Source organism: Schistocerca cancellata, chromosome 2 (genome assembly GCF_023864275.1).
Source record: "Schistocerca cancellata isolate TAMUIC-IGC-003103 chromosome 2, iqSchCanc2.1, whole genome shotgun sequence".
NCBI lineage: Eukaryota > Metazoa > Arthropoda > Insecta > Orthoptera > Acrididae > Schistocerca > Schistocerca cancellata.
The window spans coordinates 83,458,275-83,484,589 of NC_064627.1; the positions used below are offsets into that span (position 1 = coordinate 83,458,275).

The window sequence follows — 26,315 nt, forward strand, 5'->3', positions numbered from 1 at the left end:
CACACGGGGTATTGCTGACTAGGATTTTCTGTGACTCCTCATCCAATGGCAGCTGCAAATAAGCACTGCGCAAATCAGTTTTGGCGAAAACTGTCGAGCCCGCAAGACGTGTATGTCATCCACCGATGGGACAGGATAGGCATCGATGACAGGCTGAGAATTGATCGCGACCTTAAAATCACCACAGTTTCGTAAAGCACCATTCGGCTTCTCGACTTTCACGATAGGGGTCGCCCAGCGACTGTGCGCGACGGGAGAAACGATGCCTTCATCTTGTAAGTGGCGAAGTTCCACCTGGAATCTGTCTCAGAGAGCAAAGGGGACCGGGCAGGCCCTAAAAAAAACGAGGAACAGCAGCGGGAAGAAGCTGAACATGCACGCTGAACCCCTTCACCCCTGGTGTGGAGGATGAGAACAATGTGTCGTATTTGCTGAGCAATGGGGCAAAGAGGGTATCTGATGAGCGAATTGACACCGCCTGTACCACGTCCTGCACTGACAAACCCAGATGACCAAAAATGTCCAAGTCCACACCCAGAAGATTAGTAGCACCAGGGGATCCAACCACCAAAAACTGAGTGGTGAGGCAAGGACTGTTGTAAGAGATTTGTGTGGAAAAAACGTCATCGACGGATATGAAGTGATGAGGGAGATGCGAGAATATGAGGATAAATCCGGCGAGCCCAAATGTTGGTATGTGGCACCATCCACAATAGCAATGGATGATGCCATGTCTATTTGGAAGACCATCAGAGTGTGTGCAACCTCCAAGGTAATGAGAAAACGGGCACCCGACTGGGGAATGATGGACGCTTCTTGACCGTCAATGGAATACGACGCTTCCAGGTCCTGAGATGACGATTTGTGACGAGTCTGTGCATCCACAGGAAGCGTGGCATAGATGCGATGTGTCTGCGAAGCCTGACACACCACGGCGATAAAGGCCTGCTCAGTTGCAAGCCGTGCATCTTGCTCACTGGCGGGTGCATTCCGACCTTTGGTGATCCCAGAAACAGTCTGGACAGGATGGAAGCTGGGTGAAAGAATTCCTGTCACGGAGTGGGCCAAAAAAATGGCTCTAGAACTTAGAACTACTTGAACCTAACTTACCTGAGGACATCCCGCACATCCATACCCGAGGCAGGATTCGAACCTGCGACCGTAGCAGTCGCGCGGTTCCGGACTGAAGCGCCTAGAACCGCTCGGCCACCAGAGTCGGCCAGAGTGGGCCAACGGATGGAGGAGCCTCCTGCTCGGCGCTAGGCAACTGGTGAGTCGCGAAAATAGCTGGAGCAAGACGTGGTGGTTGTAGCCAGTGTGCCGGCCTGAGTGGCCGTGCGGTTCTAGGCGCTACGGTCTGGAACCGCGAGACCGCTACGGTCGCAGGTTCGAATCCTGCCTCGGGCATGGATGTGTGTGATGTCATTAGGTTATTTAGGTTTAAGTAGTTCTAAGTTCTAGGGGACTGATGACCTCAAAAGTTAAGTCCCATAGTGCTCAGAGCCATTTGAACCATTTTTTTGTAGCCAGTGAGACTGTTCAAACACATGAATGATCAGCAGACAGGTGTCGAGGGACGGGTCCTGTAACTTCAAAATATCAGCCCGAAGACCCTCGTCTGTTGTATGAAACACCACCATATTGCGAATCAACAAAGAGGCCTAAGACTGCTTACAGGCAACCTTGGCGCACCGGAATTTACAATCGCGGGAGAGGCACTGGAGCGTCGTAATCCATTCCCGGTAAGTCTGACCTGGAGACTTTCGACAAGAAAAGAAGGTCTGACAGGCGGAGGTAACGTGTGTTTGTGCGTCAGAGTATTCAAAAGGCAGCCCTTAAAGAGAGTAAATGAAAGATCTCGAGGGGACTGCTCAGGGTTAAATTGTTAAATTAACGATACACCTGTGGACCGACTGTTGCTGAAAAAAAAAAAAAGCCCGGCTTCGATTTTCGTCGTGAATCCCATGTGCCAGTAAATGTTGTTCCAACCGTTCGACATAATTTGACCATGGTTCGACTGACCTATCGAAAGCCGGAAACGGCTTCCTCCGATGGAATCGACCCTATGGGCTACCTCTTGTAACGCTGACGAATGAGAGCGAATTTCTGAACGCGTGAGCGTTGCCTGAATCTGTTGTAGAGTTTCCACCAAGGACTGAAGAAGCTCCTCTGAGGAGACCATTCTGTTCTAAAATGAAAGTTTTATCCTCGTCGCTAATAACTGTAGTGTCCTGCAGTCGGCAGGAAAGAACTAACAGTCAATTTGAACACACTTTATTACAATTAAAGAAAAGACGCCTTCTTGGCATGCACAAAGTTGTAAATGCAGAACAAATAGAAGAAACCACAATTCTGCGGTAGCAAAACAGATAAGGAAACAAGACAATGGAAGAAAATACTGACCAAAATTACCCTACAAAATACAACGTGCTACTACAGGACTATGGCGAGTGAATACAAGGCTAGGGCCGGTGTAAGAACTGGTCGGAGCTGTTCCTGGCGGTTGGTAAACAATGCTGGTCTGATGGTGTAGGTGTGCTTATAAAGCCAGGTCGGCGGAGTGCTACAGCAGTCATGTGAGTTCCAATTCGATTGGAGGAACACGGTCACATGTTGTCTGGCGAAATAGTTCCGCGTTTATTTTGAAAGTCTGTTACTGTTTCTGTCCGCTGGCGATGTTTCTCTCCGTGCTGTTGATACGAGGTTAGCAACCCATCTTGCGTTAGGGTCTGCGGGCCCTCTAACAATAAGGGGTCGCTACTAAAGAAACATCAATATGTTCCAGGACCAGTTGCAAGTCGAGCCACTGGTACATACATTTTTTCGTAGTCAGCTCTTTTTGTCTGTGAACATCCTTCAGTTACAAGTCTAGGCTCATGTCTTATGATATTTCCATCCTTGTCATTCTTCAATTTGAATACCCACTTACTGCGGATGGTCTTCCTTCCAGGGGTAATTTAACAAAGATCTAAGCCTTGTTCTCCTTTATGGACTTAGTTTCATGCAGTTTAGTTTTATATCAGTATTCCTTATCTTCACTAGTTGCAACTTCCTTGTACCTTTTCGATACATCAACAACAAATGATTCAACGTTCAGAGCAAGAACAGCATAGCCATCTAGGTATTTGAAATGATTCAACGTTCAGAGCAAGAACAGCATAGCCATCTAGGTATTTGGGAGGGTTGCTCTTCCTGGTAGTTCAAAACAGCTTCAGTTTCAGTTTCCTCTTCGTCACTGGTCAGTTCTGGTAGGGGAATTCTTTCATGACCTCCATAATTTGATTTAACAACGTCTTCAGTGAGAGCACCTCTATTATTGTCTTTGTTTTCCTTCTCTGGTGATTCCTGTACAGATTCCGAAATTCAGTCCTCAATCATTATACGTTCAAAGTCAAATCTTCCTTCGTAGAGAACAATGTTTCTTCCTTTCTCTGGGCACCAAAGACTGTAGTCAGCGAAGCAAAACTTCAAAGATTTGCTGTCAAATTTCCCTGTTACAAAGTCGCAGTAGGATTTCTGTTTAGTAGATATACAGCGGCATGAACAGCTTCTGATCAGACAAGGGGGAGATTGAATCAAGAATTAAATCACTGAAGGCTAAGGACTCTCATGGTTATGAAGGAGTGCCTAGCAGAATATTAAAGTACTGTGTCGCACATGTTAGCCCTGTATTTAGCCATATTTGTAATTTTTCCTTTAGGAATGGTCAGTTTCCTGAACGTTTAATGTACTCAGTAGTAAAGCCGCTTTATAAAAAGGGAGAAAGGGATAATGTAGATAATTTTAGACCTATTTCTATGCTATCAGTGTTTGCCAAAGTTATTGAAAAGGCTGTGAATTTAAAGATAATTTATCATTTTATATCACACGATTTGCTATCAAATTCGGCTTTAGAAGTCGTTTAACAACTGAAAATGCTATATTCTCTTTTCTCTGGGCAGTACTGGATAGGTTAAACAAAAGGTTTCGAACGCTAGGCATATTTTTTGATTTAACTAAGGCGTTTCATTGTGTTGATCACAAAATATTGCTCCAGAAATTGGACCATTATGTAATATGGGGAGTAGCTGACAATTGTTTCGCCTCTTACTTTAACAACAGACAGCAAAAGGTCATTATTCACAATGTTGAGAGTGGCTTTGATGTGGGGTCTGAGTGGGGTATGGTCAAGTGGGGGTGCCCCAGGAATCAATGTTGGAGCCACTTCTGTTACGTATTTATATAAATGATATGCCCTCTAGTATTACAAGTAACTCTAAAATATTTCTGTTTGCTGACGACACAAGCTTGGTAATAAAGGATGTTGTATGTAACATTGGCTCGGCTTCAAATAGTGCAGTTCATGACCTAAGTTTATGGGTTGTAGAAAATAAACTAATGTTAAATCACAGTAAGACTCAGTTTTTACAGTTTCTAACACACAATTCAACAAAACCTGACGTTTTAATTTCACAGAATGGGCATATGACTAATGAAACTGGACAGTTCAAATTTCTAGGTGTACAGATAGATAGTAAACTTTCATGGACAGCCCACGTTCAGGGTCTTGCTCAAAGACTTAATGCTGCCATTTTTACTATTCGAACAATATCTGAAGTGAGTGATCGTCCGACACGAAAATTAGTCTACTTTGCTTATTTTCATTAGCTTGTGTCATATGGTATTATATTTTGGGGTAACTCTTCCCATTCTAAAAGGATATTTTTGGTTTAAAAACGCGCTGTTAGACTGCCGACTGTCGCCGTACACGGCACAGTTCGAGCCACACAGACAAACGGGGCTCAACATACCACAGTTACTGACATCGGATCAAGATGGCATACACGAACAACGAATACGTTGACATGTTGCTGATGCTCGGCGAGTGCCGACGCGATGCGACTGAAGCAGCCATGGCGTTCGCCTGAGGTATCCTAGGCGAAGAGCTCCGGTAGCCATTATGTTCTTATGTGACGAACAATGACTTCGGGTAACAGGCAGCTTCGTAATGCGCCGCAGGAACAGACGAAGAACTGCAAGAAGTGAGGAGACGGAGGTGTTTGTTTTAGCTGCAGTAAACCACGATCCTCATGTCAGCTTACGAGCCATTGCTGCAGTCGCTGGCGTCAGTCTCACATCTGTGTGGCGTATAGTACACGGTCACAGGTCTCACCCGTACTGCCTATCACTGATCCAGGAGCAGCATGCGATCGTTCCGTGCGGGAGATACATTCTGTATATGAGCCATGCGTAATTTAACGCTAGAGTCTTTACAAGGTGTTGTGTTCTCTGAGTCCACGTTCACAAATTATGGTTCAGTGAATCGCCATAACGTGCACTGCTAGGCCGCAGACAATCCTCGGTGGGTACGACCTGTCGACTGTCAAACGTAGGTGATCTACATCTACATCTACATCCATACTCCGCAAGCCACCTGACGGTGTGTGGCGGAGGGTACCTTCAGTACCTCTATCGGTTCTCCCTTCTATTCCAGTCTCGTATTGTTCGTGGAAATAAGGATTGTCGGTATGCCTCTGTGTGGTCTCTAATCTCTCTGATTTTATCCTCATGGTCTCTTCGCGAGATATACGTAGGAGGGAGCAATATACTGCTTGACTCTTCGGTGAAGGTATGTTCTCGAAACTTTGACAAAAGCCCGTACCGAGCTACTGAGCGTCTCTCCTGCAGAGTCTTCCACTGGAGTTTATCTATCATCTCCGTAACGCTTTCGCGATTACTAAATGATCCTGTAACGAAGCGCGCTGCTCTCCGTTGGATCTTCTCTATGTCTTGTATCAACCCTATCTGGTACGGATCCCACACTGCTGAGCAGTATTCAAGCAGTGGGCGAACAAGCGTACTGTAACCTACTTCCTTTGTTTTCGGATTGCATTTCCTTAGGATTCTTCCAATGAATCTCAGTCTGGCATCTGCTTTACCGACAATCAACATTATATGATCATTCCATTTTAAATCACTCCTAATGCGTACTCCCAGATAATTTATGGTATTAACTGCTTCCAGTTGCTGACCTGCTATTTTGTAGCTAAATGATAAAGGATCTATCTTTCTGTGTATCCGCAGCACATTACACTTGTCTACATTGAGATTCAGTTGCCATTCCCTGCACCATGCGTCAATTCGCTGCAGATCCTCCTGCATTTCAGTACAATTTTCCATTGTTACAACCTCTCGATACACCACAGCATCATCTGCAAAAAGCCTCAGTGAACTTCCGATGTCATCCACCAGGTCTTTTATGTATATTGTGAACAGCAACGGTCCTATGACACTCCCCTGCGGCACACCTGAAATTACTCTTACTTCGGAAGACTTCTCTCCATTGAGAATAACATGCTGCGTCCTGTTATCTAGGAACTCCTCAATCCAATCACACAATTGGTCTGATAGTCCATATGCTCTTACTTTGTTCAATAAACGACTGTGGGGAACTGTATCGAACGCCTTGCGGAAGTCAAGAAACACGACATCTACCTGTGAACCCGTGTCTATGGCCCTCTGAGTCTCGTGGACGAATAGCGCGAGCTGGGTTTCACATGACCGTCTTTTTCGAAACCCATGCTGATTCCTACAGAGTAGATTTTTAGTCTCCAGAAAAGTCATTATACTCGAACACAATACGTGTTCCAAAATTCTACAACTGATCGACGTTAGAGATATAGGTCTATAGTTCTGCACATCTGTTCGACGTCCCTTCTTGAAAACGGGGATGACCTGTGCCCTTTTCCAATCCTTTGGAACGCTACGCTCTTCTAGAGACCTACGGTACACCGCTGCAAGAAGGGGGGCAAGTTCCTTCGCGTACTCTGTGTAAAATTGAACTGGTATCCCATCAGGTCCAGAGGCCTTTCCTCTTTTGAGCGATTTTAATTGCTTCTCTATCCCTCTGTCGTCTATTTCGATATCTACCATTTTGTCATCTGTGCGACAATCTAGAGAAGGAACTACAGTGCAATCTTCCTCTGTGAAACAACTTTGGAAAAAGACATTTAGTATCTCGGCCTTTAGTCTGTCATCCTCTGTTTCAGTACCATTTTGGTCACAGAGTGTCTGGACATTTTGTTTTGATCCACCTACCGCTTTGACATAAGACCAAAATTTCTTAGGATTTTCTGCCAAGTCAGTACATAGAACTTTACTTTCGAATTCATTGAACGCCTCTCGCATAGCTCTCTTCACACTACATTTCGCTTCGCGTAAATTTTGTTTGTCTGCAAGGCTTTGGCTATGTTTATGTTTGCTGTGAAGTTCCCTTTGCTTCCGCAGCAGTTTTCTTAACTCGGTTGTTGAACCACGGTGGCTCTTTTCCATCTCTTACGATCTTCCTTGGCACATACTCATCTAACGCATATTGTACGATGGTTTTGAACTTTGTCCACTGATCCTCAACACTATCAGTACTTGAGACAAAACTTTTGTGTTGAGCCAACAGGTACTCTGAAATCTGCTTTTTGTCACTTTTTCTAAACAGAAAAATCTTCCTACCCTTTTTAATATTCCTATTTACGGCTGAAATCATCGATGCCGTAACCGCTTTATGATCACTGATTCCCTGTTCTGCGTTAACTTTTTCAAATAGTTCGGGTCTGTTTGTCACCAGAAGGTCTAATATGTTATCGCCACGAGTCGGTTCTCTGTTTAACTGCTCAAGGTAGTTTTCCGATAAAGCACTTAAAAAAATTTCACTGGAGTCTTTGTCCCTGCCACCCGTTATGAACGTCTGAGTCTCCCAGTCTATATCCGGCAAATTAAAATCTCCACCCAGAACTATAACATGGTGGGGAAATCTACTCGAAATATTTTCCAAATTATCCTTCAGGTGCTCAGCCACAACAGCTGCTGAGCCAGGGGGCCTATAGAGACATCCAATTACCATGTCTGAGCCTGCTTTAACCGCGACCTTCACCCAAATCATTTCACATTTCGGATCTCCGTCAATTTCCTTCGATACTATTGCACTTCTTACCGCTATAAACACGCCTCCCCCTTCACTGTTCAGCCTGTCTCTGCGGTATACATTCCAATCTGAGTTTAGGATTTCGTTACTGTTTACGTCTGGTTTCAGCCAACTTTCTGTCCCTAGTACTATATGGGCGTTGTGATCGTTTATTAATGAGAGCAGTTCTGGGACCTTTCTATAGACGCTCCTGCAGTTTACTATTAGCACATTAATATTGTTATTCCCTGTTGCATTTTGCCTACTCCTATCTTGCCGCGTCTCAGGAGGCGTCTTGTCGGGTCTAGGGAGGGGATTCTCTAACCTAAAAAACCCCCATGTGCACTCCACACGTACTCCGCTACCCTTGTAGCCGCTTCCGGCGTGTAGTGCACGCCTGACCTATTCAGGGGGACCCTACATTTCTCCACCCGATAGCGGAGGTCGAGAAATTTGCACCCCAGATCTCCGCAGAATCGTCTGAGCCTCTGGTTTAAGCCTTCCACTCGGCTCCAAACCAGAGGACCGCGATCGGTTCTGGGAACGATACTACAAATAGTTAGCTCTGATTCCACCCCGCGAGCGAGGCTTTCCGCCTTCACCAATTCCGCCAACCGCCTGTACGAACTGAGGATGACCTCTGAACCCAGACGGCAGGAGTCATTGGTGCCGACATGAGCAACAATTTGCAGTCGGGTGCACCCAGTGCTCTCTATCGCCGCCGGTAGGGCCTCCTCCACATCTCGGATGAGGCCCCCGGCAAGCAGACAGAGTGAACACTGGCCTTCTTCCCCGACCTTCTCGCTATTTCCCTAAGGGGCTCCATCACCCGCCTAACGTTGGAGCTCCCAATAACTAATAAACCCCTCCCCCCGTGTGCCTGCTCGGACCTTGCTAAAGGAGCAGCCACATGTCCCCTCACAGGCAGAGCGGGCGATGCCACACGGCCAGCCCCCACATTGACCTTCCGCCTCGTGCGCCGCGAACGCCGCTGAACCCGCCACTCCCCTTGGGGAGAGGGTGGCCCAACCGCGCCCGGTACACGCGAAGATGTCTCGACAGCAGGGACAGTGGGTGAAGCATGTAACACCTGGGGTGTACCTTGCGACGCACCAGACTCCCCACTGCCGCTACACTCCGAGGCAGCAGCCTGAAGACGGCTGACCGCGGCCACCAACACGCTCAGCTGTTCGCGAACAGTGGCCAGCTCCTCATACATATTAATGTATGGTGTGGAATCCTTGGGGATGAAATCACTGGTCCACACTACTTCCCAGGTACATTGACAGGTGAGTTATATCGCGGGTTTATAGTCGACAATTTGGGTGGTCTCCTTGAACATGTGTGTCTACACACGAGAGTCCATATGTGGATGCAGCACGATGGTCACCCAGCACATTCTGTGCATGCTGTTGTGGAAGAACTAAACAACAGGTTTGCAGGAAGGTGGTTGGGGCGCCATGATCCTCATTCATGGCCCGCAAGGTCGCCCGATTTAACACCATTAGATTTCTTTTTGTGGGGATATCTAAAGGATCGTGTTTATGTCACTGAGCTCACATCTCCAGATGATCTAAAACGGCGCATCGAGGACACATGTTGCTCCGCGACACCGGCGATGTTACATCTCGTCTGCAGATACTTTAGAAGGCGCATTGCATTGTGCATTCAGGAACATGGATACACATTTGAACATCTCATTTAAATCAACTTCCCACCGCCGGAACTTCTATCACCCACCATACAGCCATGTATTATGTACAGTGTGTGGTATCTGCCCCAAACTAACAGTGATAGGAATGTAATTTAAATTGATGTATGCACAGCTGGTGTGCATGATAGAAACAACTATTGTTCCATTTAAACAATTGTATCTTTATGCTGTAACTCTTTGGATAACAACACAATAAACTACACTCCTGGAAATGGAAAAAAGAACACATTGACACCGGTGTGTCAGACCCACCATACTTGCTCCGGACACTGCGAGAGGGCTGTACAAGCAATGATCACACGCACGGCACAGTGGACACACCAGGAATCGCGGTGTTGGCTGTCGAATGGCGCTAGCTGCGCAGCATTTGTGCACCGCCGCCATCAGTGTCAGCCAGTTTGCCATGGCATACGGAGCTCCATCGCAGTCTTTAACACTGGTAGCATGCCGCGACAGCGTGGACGTGAACCGTATGTGCAGTTGACGGACTTCGAGCGAGGGCATATAGTGGGCATGCGGGAGGCCGGGTGGACGTACCGCCGAATTGCTCAACACGTGGGGCGTGAGGTCTCCACAGTACATCGATGTTGTCGCCAGTGGTCGGCGGAAGGTGCACGTGCCCGTCAACCTGGGACCGGACCGCAGCGACGCACGGATGCACGCCAAGACCGTAGGATCCTACGCAGTGCCGTAGGGGACCACACCGCCACTTCCCAGCAAATTAGGGACACTGTTGCTCCTGGGGTATCGGCGAGGACCATTCGCAACCGTCTCCATGAAGCTAGGCTACGGTCCCGCTCACCGTTAGGCCGTCTTCCGCTCACGCCCCAACATCGTGCAGCCCGCCTCCAGTGGTGTCGCGACAGGCGTGAATGGAGGGACGAATGGAGACGTGTCGTCTTCAGCGATGAGAGTTGCTTCTGCCTTGGTGCCAATGATGGTCGTATGCGTGTTTGGCGCCGTGCAGGTGAGCGCCACAATCAGGACTGCATACGACCGAGGCACACAGGGCCAACACCCGGCATCATGGTGTGGGGAGCGATCTCCTACACTGGCCGTACACCACTGGTGATCGTCGAGGGGACACTGAATAGTGCACGGTACATCCAAACCGTCATCGAACCCATCGTTCTACCATTCCTAGACCGGCAAGGGAACTTGCTGTTCCAACAGGACAATGCACGTCCGCATGTATCCCGTGCCACCCAACGTGCTCTAGAAGGTGTAAGTCAACTACCTTGGCCAGCAAGATCTCCGGATCTGTCCCCCATTGAGCATGTTTGGGACTGGATGAAGCGTCGTCTCACGCGGTCTGCACGTCCAGCACGAACGCTGGTCCAACTGAGGCGCCAGGTGGAAATGGCATGGCAAGCCGTTCCACAGGACTACATCCAGCATCTCTACGATCGTCTCCATGGGAGAATAGCAGCCTGCATTGCTGCGAAAGGTGGATATACACTGTACTAGTGCCGACATTGTGCATGCTCTGTTGCCTGTGTCTATGCGCCTGTTGTTCTGTCAGTGTGATCATGTGATGTATCTGACCCCAGGAATGTGTCAATAAAGTTTCCCCTTCCTGGGACAATGAATTGACGGTGTTCTTATTTCAATTTCCAGGAGTGTATGTTCATAGCTCCGCAGACAGTGTAACGTTTCTTATGGTGACCTACCGCAATAAATATTTCCGTTGCCTATTACTTCGTAACTTAACAGAGGCAAACACATCTAGTGAAACATCCTGTATACTGAGATTTGTTTCTATTTGCACTGGCAATGATTTCTTTTCTCCTTTTAATTAAACCTCGAGCTCTTTCAGACGTGATACTAAAACCATTAATTTGCAATTTTGTAACTTACAGCAAATTATAACTAAAATCAGGCAAAGCGTCTTTCATCTTTATCTGAATTTCCTTTCCTTTTACAACACTATTGACTTTAATTTCACGTTTTACTTTGGCCTCAAGAGAAATGTCTGACTTTGCTACTTTAATTGGTTGTTCCAGTTTCTTTAAATTAGTGAGATATATCTTATTATTAATCGTGTGTTCCGTTGCTCTAGAGTGCAAGAACCAATCTATGTTTTTCGCTGACTGATCTTCACTTGATGCTGCAAAACAAAAACCATCTTCCTCTTTGACGTTAGTCGCGACCAATGAATTGCTGATTTCTGAGTTCATGTTTGGTAACTTAACTCTGCAGTTAGCTCTTTTGTAACCAGGCTTTCCACAACGGTGACAGGTAAAGTTAAATGAGTTTCCTGCAGTTCCTTGCTGTATTTGTCTTTTATTTTTATTTCTTTTTACAGGCGTCTGACGAACCATTTTTCTGATACTGTTTAAGTCTGAAAAGCTGTAAGAGGTGGTGTATCTTCATTTTTGTTTCTCCCAACGGCTCCCTTCCGCTTCGACTCTTCGTTTAGTAGTCTCACGAACCTCAGCGTCAAGTCTTTATTTAGAGCGTTTCGACTGCAGTGACCACAACGTTGTATTCTGGAGACTCGTTAAAAGTAGATGGCATATGATGTCGGTTTCTTGACAGTAGTTCCAGTCGAATGTAATAGGCTATTTTCCTGTGTCAAAAATATTATTAGGATTCTTGTTATTCTGATTGATTATAATATTGAAATAGCATTTACCGTCAGTATTCTCACAAAAGTATATTACTTTATGTAATTAAAGCTTAAAAATAATTAAATAGTCAAGATTTGGTCTCGTGATCGAAAATGCTCTGTTACTGGCTGATGCTGTGGTGGTGTCACAGGCTAGGAGTAACACGAAGCTATTGTGTTATAGGAGCGTTAACCGAAGCTACGAGGTTTTTGCGTACTTTTATTCCAAACTGCTATTAGGTCCCGGAAAACGCCATTGCAACTTTTAAGTAACAATACAAAGTAATTTTGTGAATGAAGATACTGGAAGCCTTGCGAAAATTATGTGTTTATGCCCCACCCATTTAGAGCGGCGACATGTGCAACGAGGGACATTCTTTTCTCTGCTCCCTGCAGCGTCATTAAACTCGCTCAAACCTATGGAACTGTAGAAATTTTGCAAGTGGGTCCATATATTATAACTAGACTGTCGACTATCAGTCGTGAGCTACGACTCATAGCACAACAAAATTATTCTTAGCAAAACTTTAAGCTGATTTTCTTTGTAGAAGGCGCTCAGCAGAGAGCTTGCATCCGATAGCTTCTGTCGCATAGTAGATAGCGCATTCGATTGTAGTTAAAGAGATCACATGTTTGAATCCTGGAAGGGACATACATTTTTAAAAATTTTACACGAAATACGAAAATTACGTTAGAAAGAACGGATTGTAAATGTTGTTTCGATTGTGGGATGTATTGTATATAGCTTCAGGCCAGTCTTAGTCTGAGAAACGTACAACAAAGGATAAATGCATTTACTTAGCGAACAAACGATTCACTTTTTGGGAAAGCATTTCTCATAGTGAGGATACAACCATACATCCACAGTACACGAGGTGTAGGGCGATGAGGTTATATGGAGAGATATAAAGCGTGTATAACATGCAGGTGACACAACCGTAATGGCTGTGATGTTTGTGAGTGTAAACTAACGTTAGTGTCTGAAGCAAACTTACTTCCTCTTTACGTAAGATGATGAAACTGCAAAAGTTTAAACAATAAGGATCCTGGCCCGACAGTACGAAGATAAAAACATTGTTTCTGCTAAAGTAAAGAGTGTGTGGTCACGTTAACTAGAAAATATCGCTTTGAACGTGACGTCTATCAAAAGCGATTGCAAATGTAAGCGCATGTAAACAACAAGGAAAACACAATAATATTCTGTTTCTCATCGATATCTACATCTACATCTACATGGATCCTCTACAAATCACATTCAAGTGCCTGGCAGAGGGTTCATCGAATCGCCTTCACAATTCTCTATTATTCCAATCTCGTGGAGCGCACAGAAAGAATGAACACCTATATCTTTCCGTACGAGCTCTGATTTCCCTTATTTTATCGTAGGTCGGTGACAACAAAATATTTTCGCATTGAGGAGAAAGTTGGTGATTGGAATTTCGTGAGAAGATTCCGTCGCAACGGAAAATGCCTTTCTTTTAATGATTTCCAGCCCAAATCCTGTATCATTTCTGTGACACTCTCTCCCATATTTCGCGATAATACAAAAAGTGCTGCCTTTCTTTGAACTTTTTCGATGTACCCTGTCAGTCCTATCTGGTAAGGATCCCACATTGCGCAGCAGTATTCTAAAAGAGGACGAACAAGCGTGGTGTAGGCAGTCTCCTTAGTATGTCTGTAACATTTTCTAAGTGTCGTGCCAATAAAACGCAGCCATTTGTTAGCCTTTCCACAACGTTTTCTATGTGTTCCTTCCAATTTCAGTTGTTCGTAATTTTAATACCTAGATATTTAGTTGAATTCACGGCTTTTATATTAGACTGATTTATCGTGTGACCGAAGTTTAACGAGTTCCTTTTAGCACTCATGTGTATGACCTCACACTTTTCGTTACTTAGGTCAACTGCCATTTTTCGCACCATTCAGATAACTTTTATAAATCGTTTGCAGTTTGTTTTGATCATCTGATGACTTTATTAGTCGTTAAACGTCAGCGTCATCTGCAAACAACCGAAAACGGCTGTTCAGATTATGGTGAAGTTTTGTAATTGCGGTTTGGTTTTCAAATGAGTGGACTGTCAAATCGTTTTACAAATCAGTTAAAATGTTCCTTCGGGTTAGATTCGAACCAGCGCTCTATGGACATCGTCTTATAAATTTCGACGCTTTGCCGAATAATTGAGGTGTAATAACGTAAAAAGACAATTTTCACTAGGAGTTTAATTTCGTTGAATGACGCTATCTTTCGTTGTAGCAGTGGAACAGCATATCTCGGAGATGAGTTAATGTTAACTCCACAGCGCAACACCTTTTAGACTGCGGTCAGAGTGAGTCCGACAACGATCGTCAGAGGCTGTCGCTAGAGGTCGCACGATAATATCGGCCGATAGCTTGGTCACAGTGCGCCCAATCTCATTCGTCGGTCTTTGACGGGACTTACATATGAAGTAAGTTATATTTTAACCTCCAAGGACGGGACATACCACAACGGCTCTGTGCTTGGAGAGAGTGCTGCAGTGTATTCCTATTGTAAGATGCATGTAAATGAGCTGTATCTGTCTCGAAACGAACGGAGCGAGTACTGTACACTCTGCCCTCAGTTACTGGAATTACCTGACAAGTTTTACGAATACACGTGATGAAGGGAAAACACCATGCCGAAAAGTTTATTTATTCATTTATTTATTTATTATTCCGTGGGATCAAATTAAGGAGAAGTCTCTATGGTCATGGAACGAGTCAATACATGAAATTATAACACGGTAGTAGAAACAGATAAAATGAAATATAAGAAACATATTCAGGCGACAAGTCGTAAGTTTAAATAAAGAAAATCAACAATGTAACACTGGAATTTGCTTAATTTTTCAGTTCTTCCAGGAGCTCCTCGACAGAATAGAAGGACCGAGGCATGAGGAAACTCATCAGTTTGGACTTATAAGTGTTTGGGCTACTGCTAAGATTTTTGAGTTCTTGTGGTAGCTTATTGAAAATGGATGCAGCAGAATACTGCACTCCTTTCTGCACAAGAGTCAAGGAAGTGCAATCCACACGCAGATTTGATTTCTGGCTATTATTAACTGAGTGAAAGCTGCTAACTCTTGGGAATAAGCTAGTATTGCTAACAAACGACATTAAAGAAAATATATACTGTGAGGGCAATGTCAGAATTCCCAGACTATTGAATAGGGGTGGACAAGAGGTATAGCTAGAACAGCTCGTTTTTGAGCCAAAAATACCCTTCTTGAATCAGAAGAATTACCCCAAAAAATAATACATATAGCTCGAACAGCTCGTTTTTGAGCCAAAAATACCCTTCTTGAATCAGAAGAATTACCCCAAAAAATAATACCATACGACATAAGCGTATGAAAATATGCGAAGTAGAATACTTTTCGTGTTGAACTGTCACTTATTTCAGATACGGTTCTAATGGTAAATAAAGCATCATTTAGTTTCTGAACAAGGTCCTGAACATGGGCTTTCCACAACAGCTTACTATCTATCCGAACGTCTAGGAACTTGAACTGTTCCGTCTCGCTTATAATATTCTGTCTGATCAAAATATCGTTTCTTGTTGAATTGTGAGTTACAAACTGTAAAAACTGAGTCTTACTGTGATTTAGCATCAAATTATTTTCCACAAGCCACAAACTTCATGAACTACATTATTTGATACTGTTTCAATATTACACACAAGATCCTTCACTACCAAGCTGGTGTCATCAGCAAACAGAAATATTTTTGAATCACCTGTAATACTAGATATAAGAAACAGCAGTGGCCCCAGCACCAACCCTTGGGGAACGCCCCACTTAACAGTGCCCCATTGGGACTGATCATCACTACCACTCTCAATATTGCGGAGAATTACCTTCTGCTTTCTGTTCTTAAAGTAAGAAGCGAACCAGTTGTAAGCTACTCCCCTTACTCCATAATGGTCCAACTTCTGCAATAATATTTTGTGGTCAACACAGTCAAAAGCCTTCGTTAAATCAAAGAAAACACCTAGCGTTCGCAACCTTTTATTTAATCCGTCCAAAACCTCACAGAGAAAAGAGAATACAGCATTTTCAGTTGTTAAACCATTTCTAAGACCAAACTGTACATTTGACAGCAAATTATGTGAATTTAACTGCTCCAGTAACCTTGTATATACAACCTTCTCGATAACTTTAGCAAACACCGATGGCATAGAAATAGGTCTAAAGTGTCAACATTATCCCTGTCTCCCTTTTTATAAAGTGGCTTCACTGCCGAGTACTTTAATCGGTCAGGAAACCGACCACTCCTATAGGAAAAGTTACAGATATGGCTAAGTACTGGGCTAACATACATAGAACAATACTTCAGTATTCTGCTAGATACCCCGTCATATCCATGAGAGTTATTGGTCTTTAGTGATTTAATTATTAACTGAGTCTCCCTCTTGTCAGTATCATGGAGGAGCATTTCAGGTAACAGTCTTGGAACACTTTTTTCTAAGAGCGCTATATGATTCCCTGTTGGGACTATGTTTCTATTTAGTTCACCTGCTATATTCAGAAAGTGATTATTAAATACTGTACATATATGCGACTTATCAGTAACACGGACATTCCCACTACGCACTGATTGTATCAGCCACTTCCTTTACGACTGTCCACATTGTTTTAATTTTATCCTGATACTTAGCTATTCTATCTGCATACCACTAACTTTTTGCCTTCCTAATAACATTTTAAACGTCTTACAATACTGTTCGTAATGGGCTGCTGCTTTTAGGTTTTGACTGTTTCTAACGTTTTGATATAATTGCCACTTAGTTCCGCAAGATATTCTTATCTCTCTAGTCAGCCACCCAGGCTGCCTGTTCGTGCTAGTACCCTGTTTTGAACGTTCTAACGGAAAGCAACTTTCAAAGAGCACGAGAAAAGTCTTGAGGAAAGCATTATATTTATCTTCTACTGTATCAGCACTATAAACATCTTGCCACTCTTATTCCTTGATAAGGTTTATAAAGGTCTCTACAGCAACTGGATCAGCTTTCCTAAACAGTTGATAACTATATTTAACATGTGTTGCTGCACAAAAATCTTTTAGAGTTAAAATTTGTGCCTCATGATCTGAAAGGCCATTCAGCTTTCTGCTAACAGAATGCCCTTCTATTAATGAGGAATGAACAGAAATGTTGTCTATGGTTGTTCTACTGTTCCCTTGCACTCTCGTTGCAAAGAATACGGTTTGCATAAGATTATATGAATTAAGGATGTCTATCAGCATCCTTTTCCTTGCACAATCACTTATACAATTAATATTGAAGTCACCACATATAACTAACTTTTTGTATTTCCTATAAAGTGAACCAAGAACCCCCTCTAGCTTTAGCAATAATGTTGTGAAATTGGAGTCTGGGGATCTCTAATTACAACAGTTAGAAGTTTAGCTTCACTAAATTTAATCACACCTGCACAACATTCAAACACCTTTTCAGTGCAGTACTCTGAAACATCAACTGACTCAAATAGGATGCCGTTTTTCACATACATGGATACTCCCCCACACTGCAAAGAGCTCCTAGAAAAGCTGCCAGCCAACCTGTATCCTGGTATTTAAGACGTGTTCAGATATACCAATAATTTCAGAGTCAACATCTATAAGCAGTTCACTAACTTTATCTCTCAATACCTTGTATATTTTGATGACATATACTAATTCCCTCATTACTCGGATACCTAAGCTTTGTCGAAAGTGGTTCCTTTGTTAGAGAGACTTCCCTTAAGCAGGAATACCTATCAGCTGACTTCAATCTAAAAAAGGTGCAGCTCTAACACCCACTACTGCAGGAATTTTCGCATGAGTGATCCCACCACCCCCACCTATGCTGTCACCTATAAGCTTTGCCAACCTCCCCTTCACATACCTGTTCAGGCCACGTCTAGTGAAACCCGTCCAGCTGATAGACTCCACCGACATCACTGAAATGTGACCCATGCCTTCTGTCATCAGCGCACCCCCAAGTCTCATGTTATTATGCTTTAACTTTGTGACGCCATTGTCCTCCTCTCACCAGCGATTAGCATCAGGAAGTACTATCACTTGTTTAGATGTGTGTATTGTAGTGATTCGAGAATTTCTGTATAAATTCTAGAACCAATCAGCCTTCTACAGTCTCGAACACACGATATTCTAGATACGAGTGTATGATGGTAAAATCCTACTTACAGCGCGTCACATGTTTGTGTGTGGAGGTCTAAAATTAATCGTGGGAAGAAAGTAGACGCGGCGGTCGGGCGGAAACCGACAAGTACCTGTCGGGCAATCCATAGATGTTTTAGTGAGTGTATAAGAAAGAACCACGCAGTTCTGTGCTTATTGTGTCATTGACTATTGTTATTAAAACAGTAATAGTTGAAAAAGTACTCTCATAGACTGTTGACTCAGCCTTGTTAGAGGCAAGACGTTTTTCCAATCTCCTTTTCTGAAAGTCATGGTGTCTAAGCAGACTTCCTTTCGAATGTAAACCAATTTGTTTCTAACATACGACTGTACCAGAGACTTACTGAAGTTACATATTATGTTGAAAGTGAGAATTTTTATTGTGCTTGAAAGTCAAATACATCGTTGATTGACGAAACGTAAAGTTTGTATGGCTACTTATTTCACTAGTACAAAGAGGCTTGAAAGTTCCTGTACCTAGCGTTATTCGATGGAGAAGAAGTCAAGAGAGTTTCCAGCAGCCGGATATCCAGTAAAGAAGAGGTGCTGCAAACCCCAAGTAACTCATCTCTTAAAGAAGTGGAAGGTGGTTTAGGGAAATAAAGCAGTATAACCCAGACCCACATTCGTACTTGGTAAGTCGTCAAAACGTTAGAGTATTACTAAATCATGTTGTTTCAGCGATACACTGCACTAACGATCTCCCCAAAACACGTTGTTCAGAGCGCGGTTTATTGTGCTACAGTGCCAGGATGTGCGACTTCGGTCTGTAAAGTTTTTGCCAATGAGGTTATGAGCACATAATGATTAATTTACGTTGTGAAAGTATATGTTTCTAGAGAAATTTGTTAACATCGAGTATAGATTTAAGTGTCAGGAAGTCATTTCTGAAAGTATTTGTATGGAGTGTAGCCATGTATGGAAGTGAAACATGGACGGTAAATAGTTTGGACAAGAAGAGAATAGAAGCTTTCGAAATGTGGTGCTACAGAAGACTGCTGAAGATTAGATGGGTAGATCACATAACTAATGAGGAAGTATTGAATAGGATTGGGGAGAAGAGAAGTTTGTGGCACAACTTGACCAGAAGAAGGGATCGGTTGGTAGGACATGTTCTGGGGCATCAAGGGATCACCAATTTAGTATTGGAGGGCAGCGTGGAGGGTAAAAATCGTAGGGGGAGACCAAGAGATGAATACACTAAGCAGATTCAGAAGGATGTAGGTTACAGTAGGTACTGGGAGTTGAAGAAGCTTGCACAGGATAGAGTAGCATGGAGAGCTGCATCAAACCAGTCTCTGGACTGAAGACCATAACAACAACAACAACATGATGCATGGATTATCTAATTAATGAAAGATGGATTTGTGGTTTCACAGCAGCTCACTTTATTGTAACAATGATGGAAATTAATGCAGTACTGCCTGGTTATTCTGATAATCAGATTCTAGTACACTTCACTGCTCTCAAAACATTTGTCTAGTGGAATTGAGAAAGTAACAATATTCCTGATGGCAGTATTATTTCAGATTGAGTGTTTCTTTTAATAAAGAAAATCAATACTAAGTGTCTTTTAGTGCTCATGCAGAGTTTCAAAATCGGAATCGGTTTAGAAATGATTAAAAATTTCGTAGGACAGGCAATTGAGGTGCAAAAGTGAAAATATCAGATTTTAAATTAGTATTTAGAACACTGTAAATAAAATCTAACATATCACGCAAAAAATTTGAAATTATACTTTTCAGAACGTGGTACAGGCACAATTATTAGAAAGATGTAATCGACGGATGTCAAAATCAAAGTGTCACTTCTGGCTTTACTAGAACCAAAACTGCATCTTTAATGTGAGAACTGGATTTTTTAATAGACCTCGAATCACACCTCTACAAGTAGGGGCCTACTCCAAATTTGTTTTGCTGGGTTTTCCAACGTTGTGCAGGCATACGCCAAATAACCTTCAGTGTCTGTCATTCAGTATACGTGTGAAAGACAACAAAGTTAAGTGTAAGATATTCTTAAGACCTAAAGCACTGAAAAAATGGAAACACATGTAAACACCGCATCTGCAAACCACTTCATGTAACAGGATCATCAGCCTTCTGCCATAACAACATCAGTAAGCAGTGATAATAATTTGTAGACAGCTGATGTCGCCTACCACAACCCAAAAAGATCCACTACAGCAACTTTAAGCCATTCTTGTAGGGATTATTGAAGATTGGGATACAACCCATCGACTTTGACTAACGACGTCAGAAGTTACCAGAGACGACATATTGCACGGATTTAATAGCAAAGACGAATGTTGTGAAACAAAGGAATGCAGCACAGGGAAAACAGATAGTAGACAATTATCACGTAAATCCATATTTCGTACATAACGTTAAGTATATCGCTTCTTTGAGTCCTAGTATCTTATTCTTCAGTTGACCTATATAGTTCAACTGAAGAATGGGATACTAGTGCAAAAAAAGAAACAAAACAGCGACAGCAGTTAGCACGGAATGCCTCACTTGACATGTATGAGTTGTTTCCCGAACTTCAATTGATCTGTTTAGGTTAACTGGGTAAGGGATACAAATTTAGTGTATGTCGTTCTTCTCCTTCGCTAGCACTAGTATCCTGTTCTCCAGTTGACCTATGTAGGTCAGCTGAAGTACGGGATACAAATTTTACAGGTCCTTTTTTCGTTTCCGCTACTACTAGTCTCCTATTGGGCTCTGAGCACTATGGGACTTAACATCTGAGGTCATCAGTCCCCTAGAACTTAGAACTACTTAAACCTAACTAACCTAAGGACATACACACATCCATGCCCGAGGCAGGATTCGAACCTGCGACCGTAGCGGTCGCGCGGTTCCAGACTGACTAGTCTCCTATTCTTCAACTGATACTAGTACTAACGAAGGCGAAAAAAAAACATAAAATTTGTATCCCATACTTAAGCTGACATATACAGATTAACAGAAAGTAGGATACTAATGCTAGTGAAGATGGGATACAATTTTTTTTTTCGTTTTCGATACTAATAGTATCGACTGAAATTTATCATAGAAGTACTAGCGACGGCGAAGAAACCTACAACATTAAAATTTGTACTCCATACTTCAGCTGACTCTTGTAGGTCAGATGAAGAATAGGATACTAGTGTTAACGGACGCGAAAAACTCGACATGAGTAAAATTTGTATCCCGTACTTCAGTTGACCTATATAAGTCAACTGAAGAACAGGATACTACCTTCGTATTTCAACTGAGGTACAGGATGCCAGTGTTACGTACAATATGTCGCTTTTTTCGTCTTTGCGGTATTTCAGTTGACCTATATAGGTGAACTAAAGTACGGGATACAAATTTTTCATATGTCGGTCTTTTCGCCTTCTGGTGCTAGTATTGAGTGAAAAACACCGTAGTAATACTAGTGCTAGTGAAGGCGAAGAAAAGCGACTGCTGTCAAATATGTATTCCGGACTTTCACTCTGCAGCGGAGTGTGCGCTGATATGAAACTTCCTGGCAGATTAAAACTGTGTGCCTGACCGAGACTCGAACTCGGGACCTTTGCCTTTCGCGGGCAAGTGCTCTACCAACTGAGCTACCGAAGCACGACTCACGCCCGGTACTCACAGCTTTACTTCTGCCAGTACCTCGTCTCCTACCTTCCAAACTTTACAGAAGCTCTCCTGCGAACCTTGCAGAACTAGCACTCCTGAAAGAAAGGATATTGCGGAGACATGGCTTAGCCACAGCCTAGGGGATGTTTCCAGAATGAGATTTTCACTCTGCAGCGGAGTGTGCGCTGATATGAAACTTCCTGGCAGATTAAAACTGTGTGCCCAACCGAGACTCGAACTCGGGACCTTTGCCTTTCGCGGGCAAGTGCTCTACCAACTGAGCTACCGAAGCACGACTCACGCCCGGTACTCACAGCTTTACTTCAGAGTGAAAATCTCATTCTGGAAACATCCCCTAGGCTGTGGCTAAGCCATGTCTCCGCAATATCCTTTCTTTCAGGAGTGCTAGTTCTGCAAGGTTCGCAGGAGAGCTTCTGTAAAGTTTGGAAGGTAGGAGACGAGGTACTGGCAGAAGTAAAGCTGTGAGTACCGGGCGTGAGTCGTGCTTCGGTAGCTCAGTTGGTAGAGCACTTGCCCGCGAAAGGCAAAGGTCCCGAGTTCGAGTCTCGGTCGGGCACACAGTTTTAATCTGCCAGGAAGTTTCATATCAGCGCACACTCCGCTGCAGAGTGAAAATCTCATTCTGGAAACATCCCCTAGGCTGTGGCTAAGCCATGTCTCCGCAATATCCTTTCTTTCAGGAGTGCTAGTTCTGCAAGGTTCGCAGGAGAGCTTCTGTAAAGTTTGGAAGGTAGGAGACGAGGTACTGGCAGAAGTAAAGCTGTGAGTACCGGGCGTGAGTCGTGCTTCGGTAGCTCAGTTGGTAGAGCACTTGCCCGCGAAAGGCAAAGGTCCCGAGTTCGAGTCTCGGTCGGGCACACAGTTTTAATCTGCCAGGAAGTTTCATATCAGCGCACACTCCGCTGCAGAGTGAAAATCTCATTCTGGAAACATCCCCTAGGCTGTGGCTAAGCCATGTCTCCGCAATATCCTTTCTTTCAGGAGTGCTAGTTCTGCAAGGTTCGCAGGAGAGCTTCTGTAAAGTTTGGAAGGTAGGAGACGAGGTACTGGCAGAAGTAAAGCTGTGAGTACCGGGCGTGAGTCGTGCTTCGGGAGCTCAGTTGGTAGAGCACTTGCCCGCGAAAGGCAAAGGTCCCGAGTTCGAGTCTCGGTCGGGCACACAGTTTTAATCTGCCAGGAAGTTTCATGTATTCCGGACTGTTGGCGAATCCTGCTTCGAGTCTTCCATATTCATACGAAGAGATAAATCAATACCTACAAACGAAAACCAAAAATTAAAAATTGTCCATAACGAAAAACACTTCTACCAAAATATCTCAGACTCACTAAGAATGAAAATAAGTACTGAATGAATTAGAATAAACAAATGATTTAAATTAATACAAGTGACGAAAATCGTACACAATGTCTTGCGCTGCCTTTTAAAAACACATTAATTTACTTCAATTTACAATGACGACGCCTCGCCACAGAAGATAACAGATTTATTATCTGTGGCTCGAAAATAAAGACATTAATATCTACGAATAAACTATGACGTCATTGGTCATAGCCGACGGGTTGTATCCAGTTCTTCAGTTAACTCTTCTTGTCATTTGAACAAATTATTTTTTCCGAGTTATAATCTCACACCTAAAAAGCTTTTCTGTTTCGTAAAGAACATTGCGAGTACTACACACTCCGTCCTCAGTTCTCGGAATAACCAGCTAAGTTTTACGAATATATGAGATGACGGGGGAAACGTTCTGTTACATACTCAAAGATAATTCGAGGTGGCCTTGAAATCCCAAGTTGTAAACACTGTTTCGCTGTATGTATTTAAATTTGTGCTGACGTGCGTCAATTAATCTTCTGTGACAGTCATTTAGCAAACGAGTGAAAGGCAAGCATAAAGTGTGGTTTAAGGTTCTCTGAAAACCTAAAGCACTTAAAAGTGGAAATACATACCGTGCACCACATTTGCAAACTACTTCATATTAATACTATCTCTACCCTACTGGCATAGAACGCCAGTGAACAGTAATAATAATTTGTACACAACCTACCACAAAAAAGATCCAGTACAGTAGTTACAAGCATGTAAGATACGCCACCCTCTTCACTAAAACACATTAATTTTTTATGTTATATCTATGCCTAAAATTTCCAATAACGATTTTGCCTACTTGAGGTTTCGAACAAACATCGATTTCAGTCCACAGATTCCGAACTATATCGCTATTATGATATTTTCACCCTCAGGATGCCACAAACTCACTCTGTCTTGGACTAAACTTATCAGCTTCTCACGCTCCGTATTCCTTGTGCGAGAACGTCGGTCGATTTGACCGAAGAAAACACTCTTATCTGAATTTCACCGATTGCCGTCCGAAGTCTGCCGAGAGATAGGATCGGCTATAGTGTCACCGCGCACGTAGTGGCGTACTGATTTGGAAAGATCGGTCGTCTCCGACCGATGTCGGTCGTCGGCAGAATCCACCGATATCGGAGCCACTGTGATCGCAGCCCTAAGTGAACTTGTGCGTCGACGTGATGGCAATTTGCCAGTACAGTGCAACCACATTTTACACATAATCTCATCCTCTGGAAAACTCAGAAACAATTTTTCAGGAATTTTTGAAGTTGTATTTCTACAGTTTGGTTCAACACGCCATTTGTAACACATTTACCGACATCACTGTGAATTAGCATTACGACAGTAGGGGCAGCGAGCTAGCCGTTGACTTCACAGGCATCACATGACTCGAATGGAGCGTTTCAATTGGCGTTCAAATTATTTGAATTTCATTCCCGTTTTAATAAAAAAAAATTGAAATTCAAGGGGGAAAAATCATGTTGGCGCATAAAATGACATAATTAATCATTTAAGACAATTCCCAGAAACAGTCAAATAGCCTGTTGACGAATCAATTTGTCAAAATCAAGAAAGTGATTAACTCGCATACCATTTGTTGTATTAAATTTTATACAACTGTTTTCTCAACAGAAGTTGACTAGCAATTGCTTTTCTCTCAAACGTACTGCAGAGCAATGCCCATAACTCTAAATAGGTTACCTTATAAGCTGCGTGTCCATCCACAAATTCCACGTTTGTGAGACCATTCGCTTGCACAAACAGTAAAAGTTCCAGTTCCTTGAGAAGAGTTTCCATCCTGAATTTCCAGTTGTTCAAATTTGTTCCATCAATTGAAGGAATACTATATTTTTCCACTTCAGTTGCCATCTTGAAACATTTTATGTCAGCGACTACTCGTGGCCACGTATTTTATTAAAAATTCCGTTTTAAAACAAACCTGGGCCCGTAACCCGATAAATTTTCAGTTTCTCACCCTTAAATGACGCCAACAAAATGTTAGAAACTATCCTCAAATAACACTTATAAATTGTTACAGACAATTATTAGTTGGTTTAATTAAATTGAAAAAATAACTAAAGACAATTGACCACAGAATAACGATGGCACCAAAGCGTTTCGTCTTTGAAGTTATTTTACGTAAATCACAGATATGATCATTGAATTTGCACTCACAACAAGAATTATAAATTACAAAATTTGTTATCTGCCAATGCCAATGGTAATGTAATAAGACTAGTGTGTGCCCTTACGATTCCCGATGAACAGATATTTGTGCGGCAGAATGCCAAATGGTAGTATGTAGATTTCGTTTTTAGTTTTTATTATTACTATTGGTTTTAATGTAGTTATTCTATGTAGATTCCCCCCTTAAATAGCATAATGCTTAGTCAATACAAACACGTTTGAAATTCTGTTAAAATATTACGTTCTTTATTCATGCCAATTCATGTGCAACGTTTTGTCTGTTGTTTTATATTGGTAACAGACTAAAAGAAAACAGTAAATAAATAAATAAAAACCAAAGTCTTGTGACCTTGACGGAATGAAGGGATAGAATCGCCTTGGCAGTGTTAAATTAGGGATATCTCTACACCTAAGAAACTATAAGTTCTCGTAAAGCATATAGTTTCTTTAACATAAACCTAAACTCGAGATCCCAACGAGAACGAGAAGTCACTCACCTAAAAAATGGAAATATGTAAGATTAGAAACGAACGGAGAGTGTTTTCAACGGAAAAGAAGAAAACCTGTCGTTGCTTTCCACTCTCAAGGCCTGACAAATTGAAGAGACACAATATAGCTGTTTCTCTGCAGCTAGATCGAGACGAAGCAACTGAACGCAGCGCGGAAGTCTGAGAACACACCTCCCC

At 42.9% G+C, this 26,315-nt stretch overlaps 1 protein-coding gene across 1 annotated transcript in view; it reads left to right on the plus strand.

Annotated features, from left to right (window-relative positions):
• Positions 1–508: 508 nt before the first annotated feature.
• The window catches only part of LOC126151058 (putative leucine-rich repeat-containing protein DDB_G0290503), a 105,355-nt gene continuing 79,548 nt past the window's right edge, over positions 509–26,315 (plus strand). Inside the window, exon 1 of the mRNA XM_049915917.1 lies at positions 509–772. Coding sequence (XP_049771874.1) covers positions 509–772 — 264 coding nt within the window. The remainder of the gene's footprint in view (positions 773–26,315) is intronic.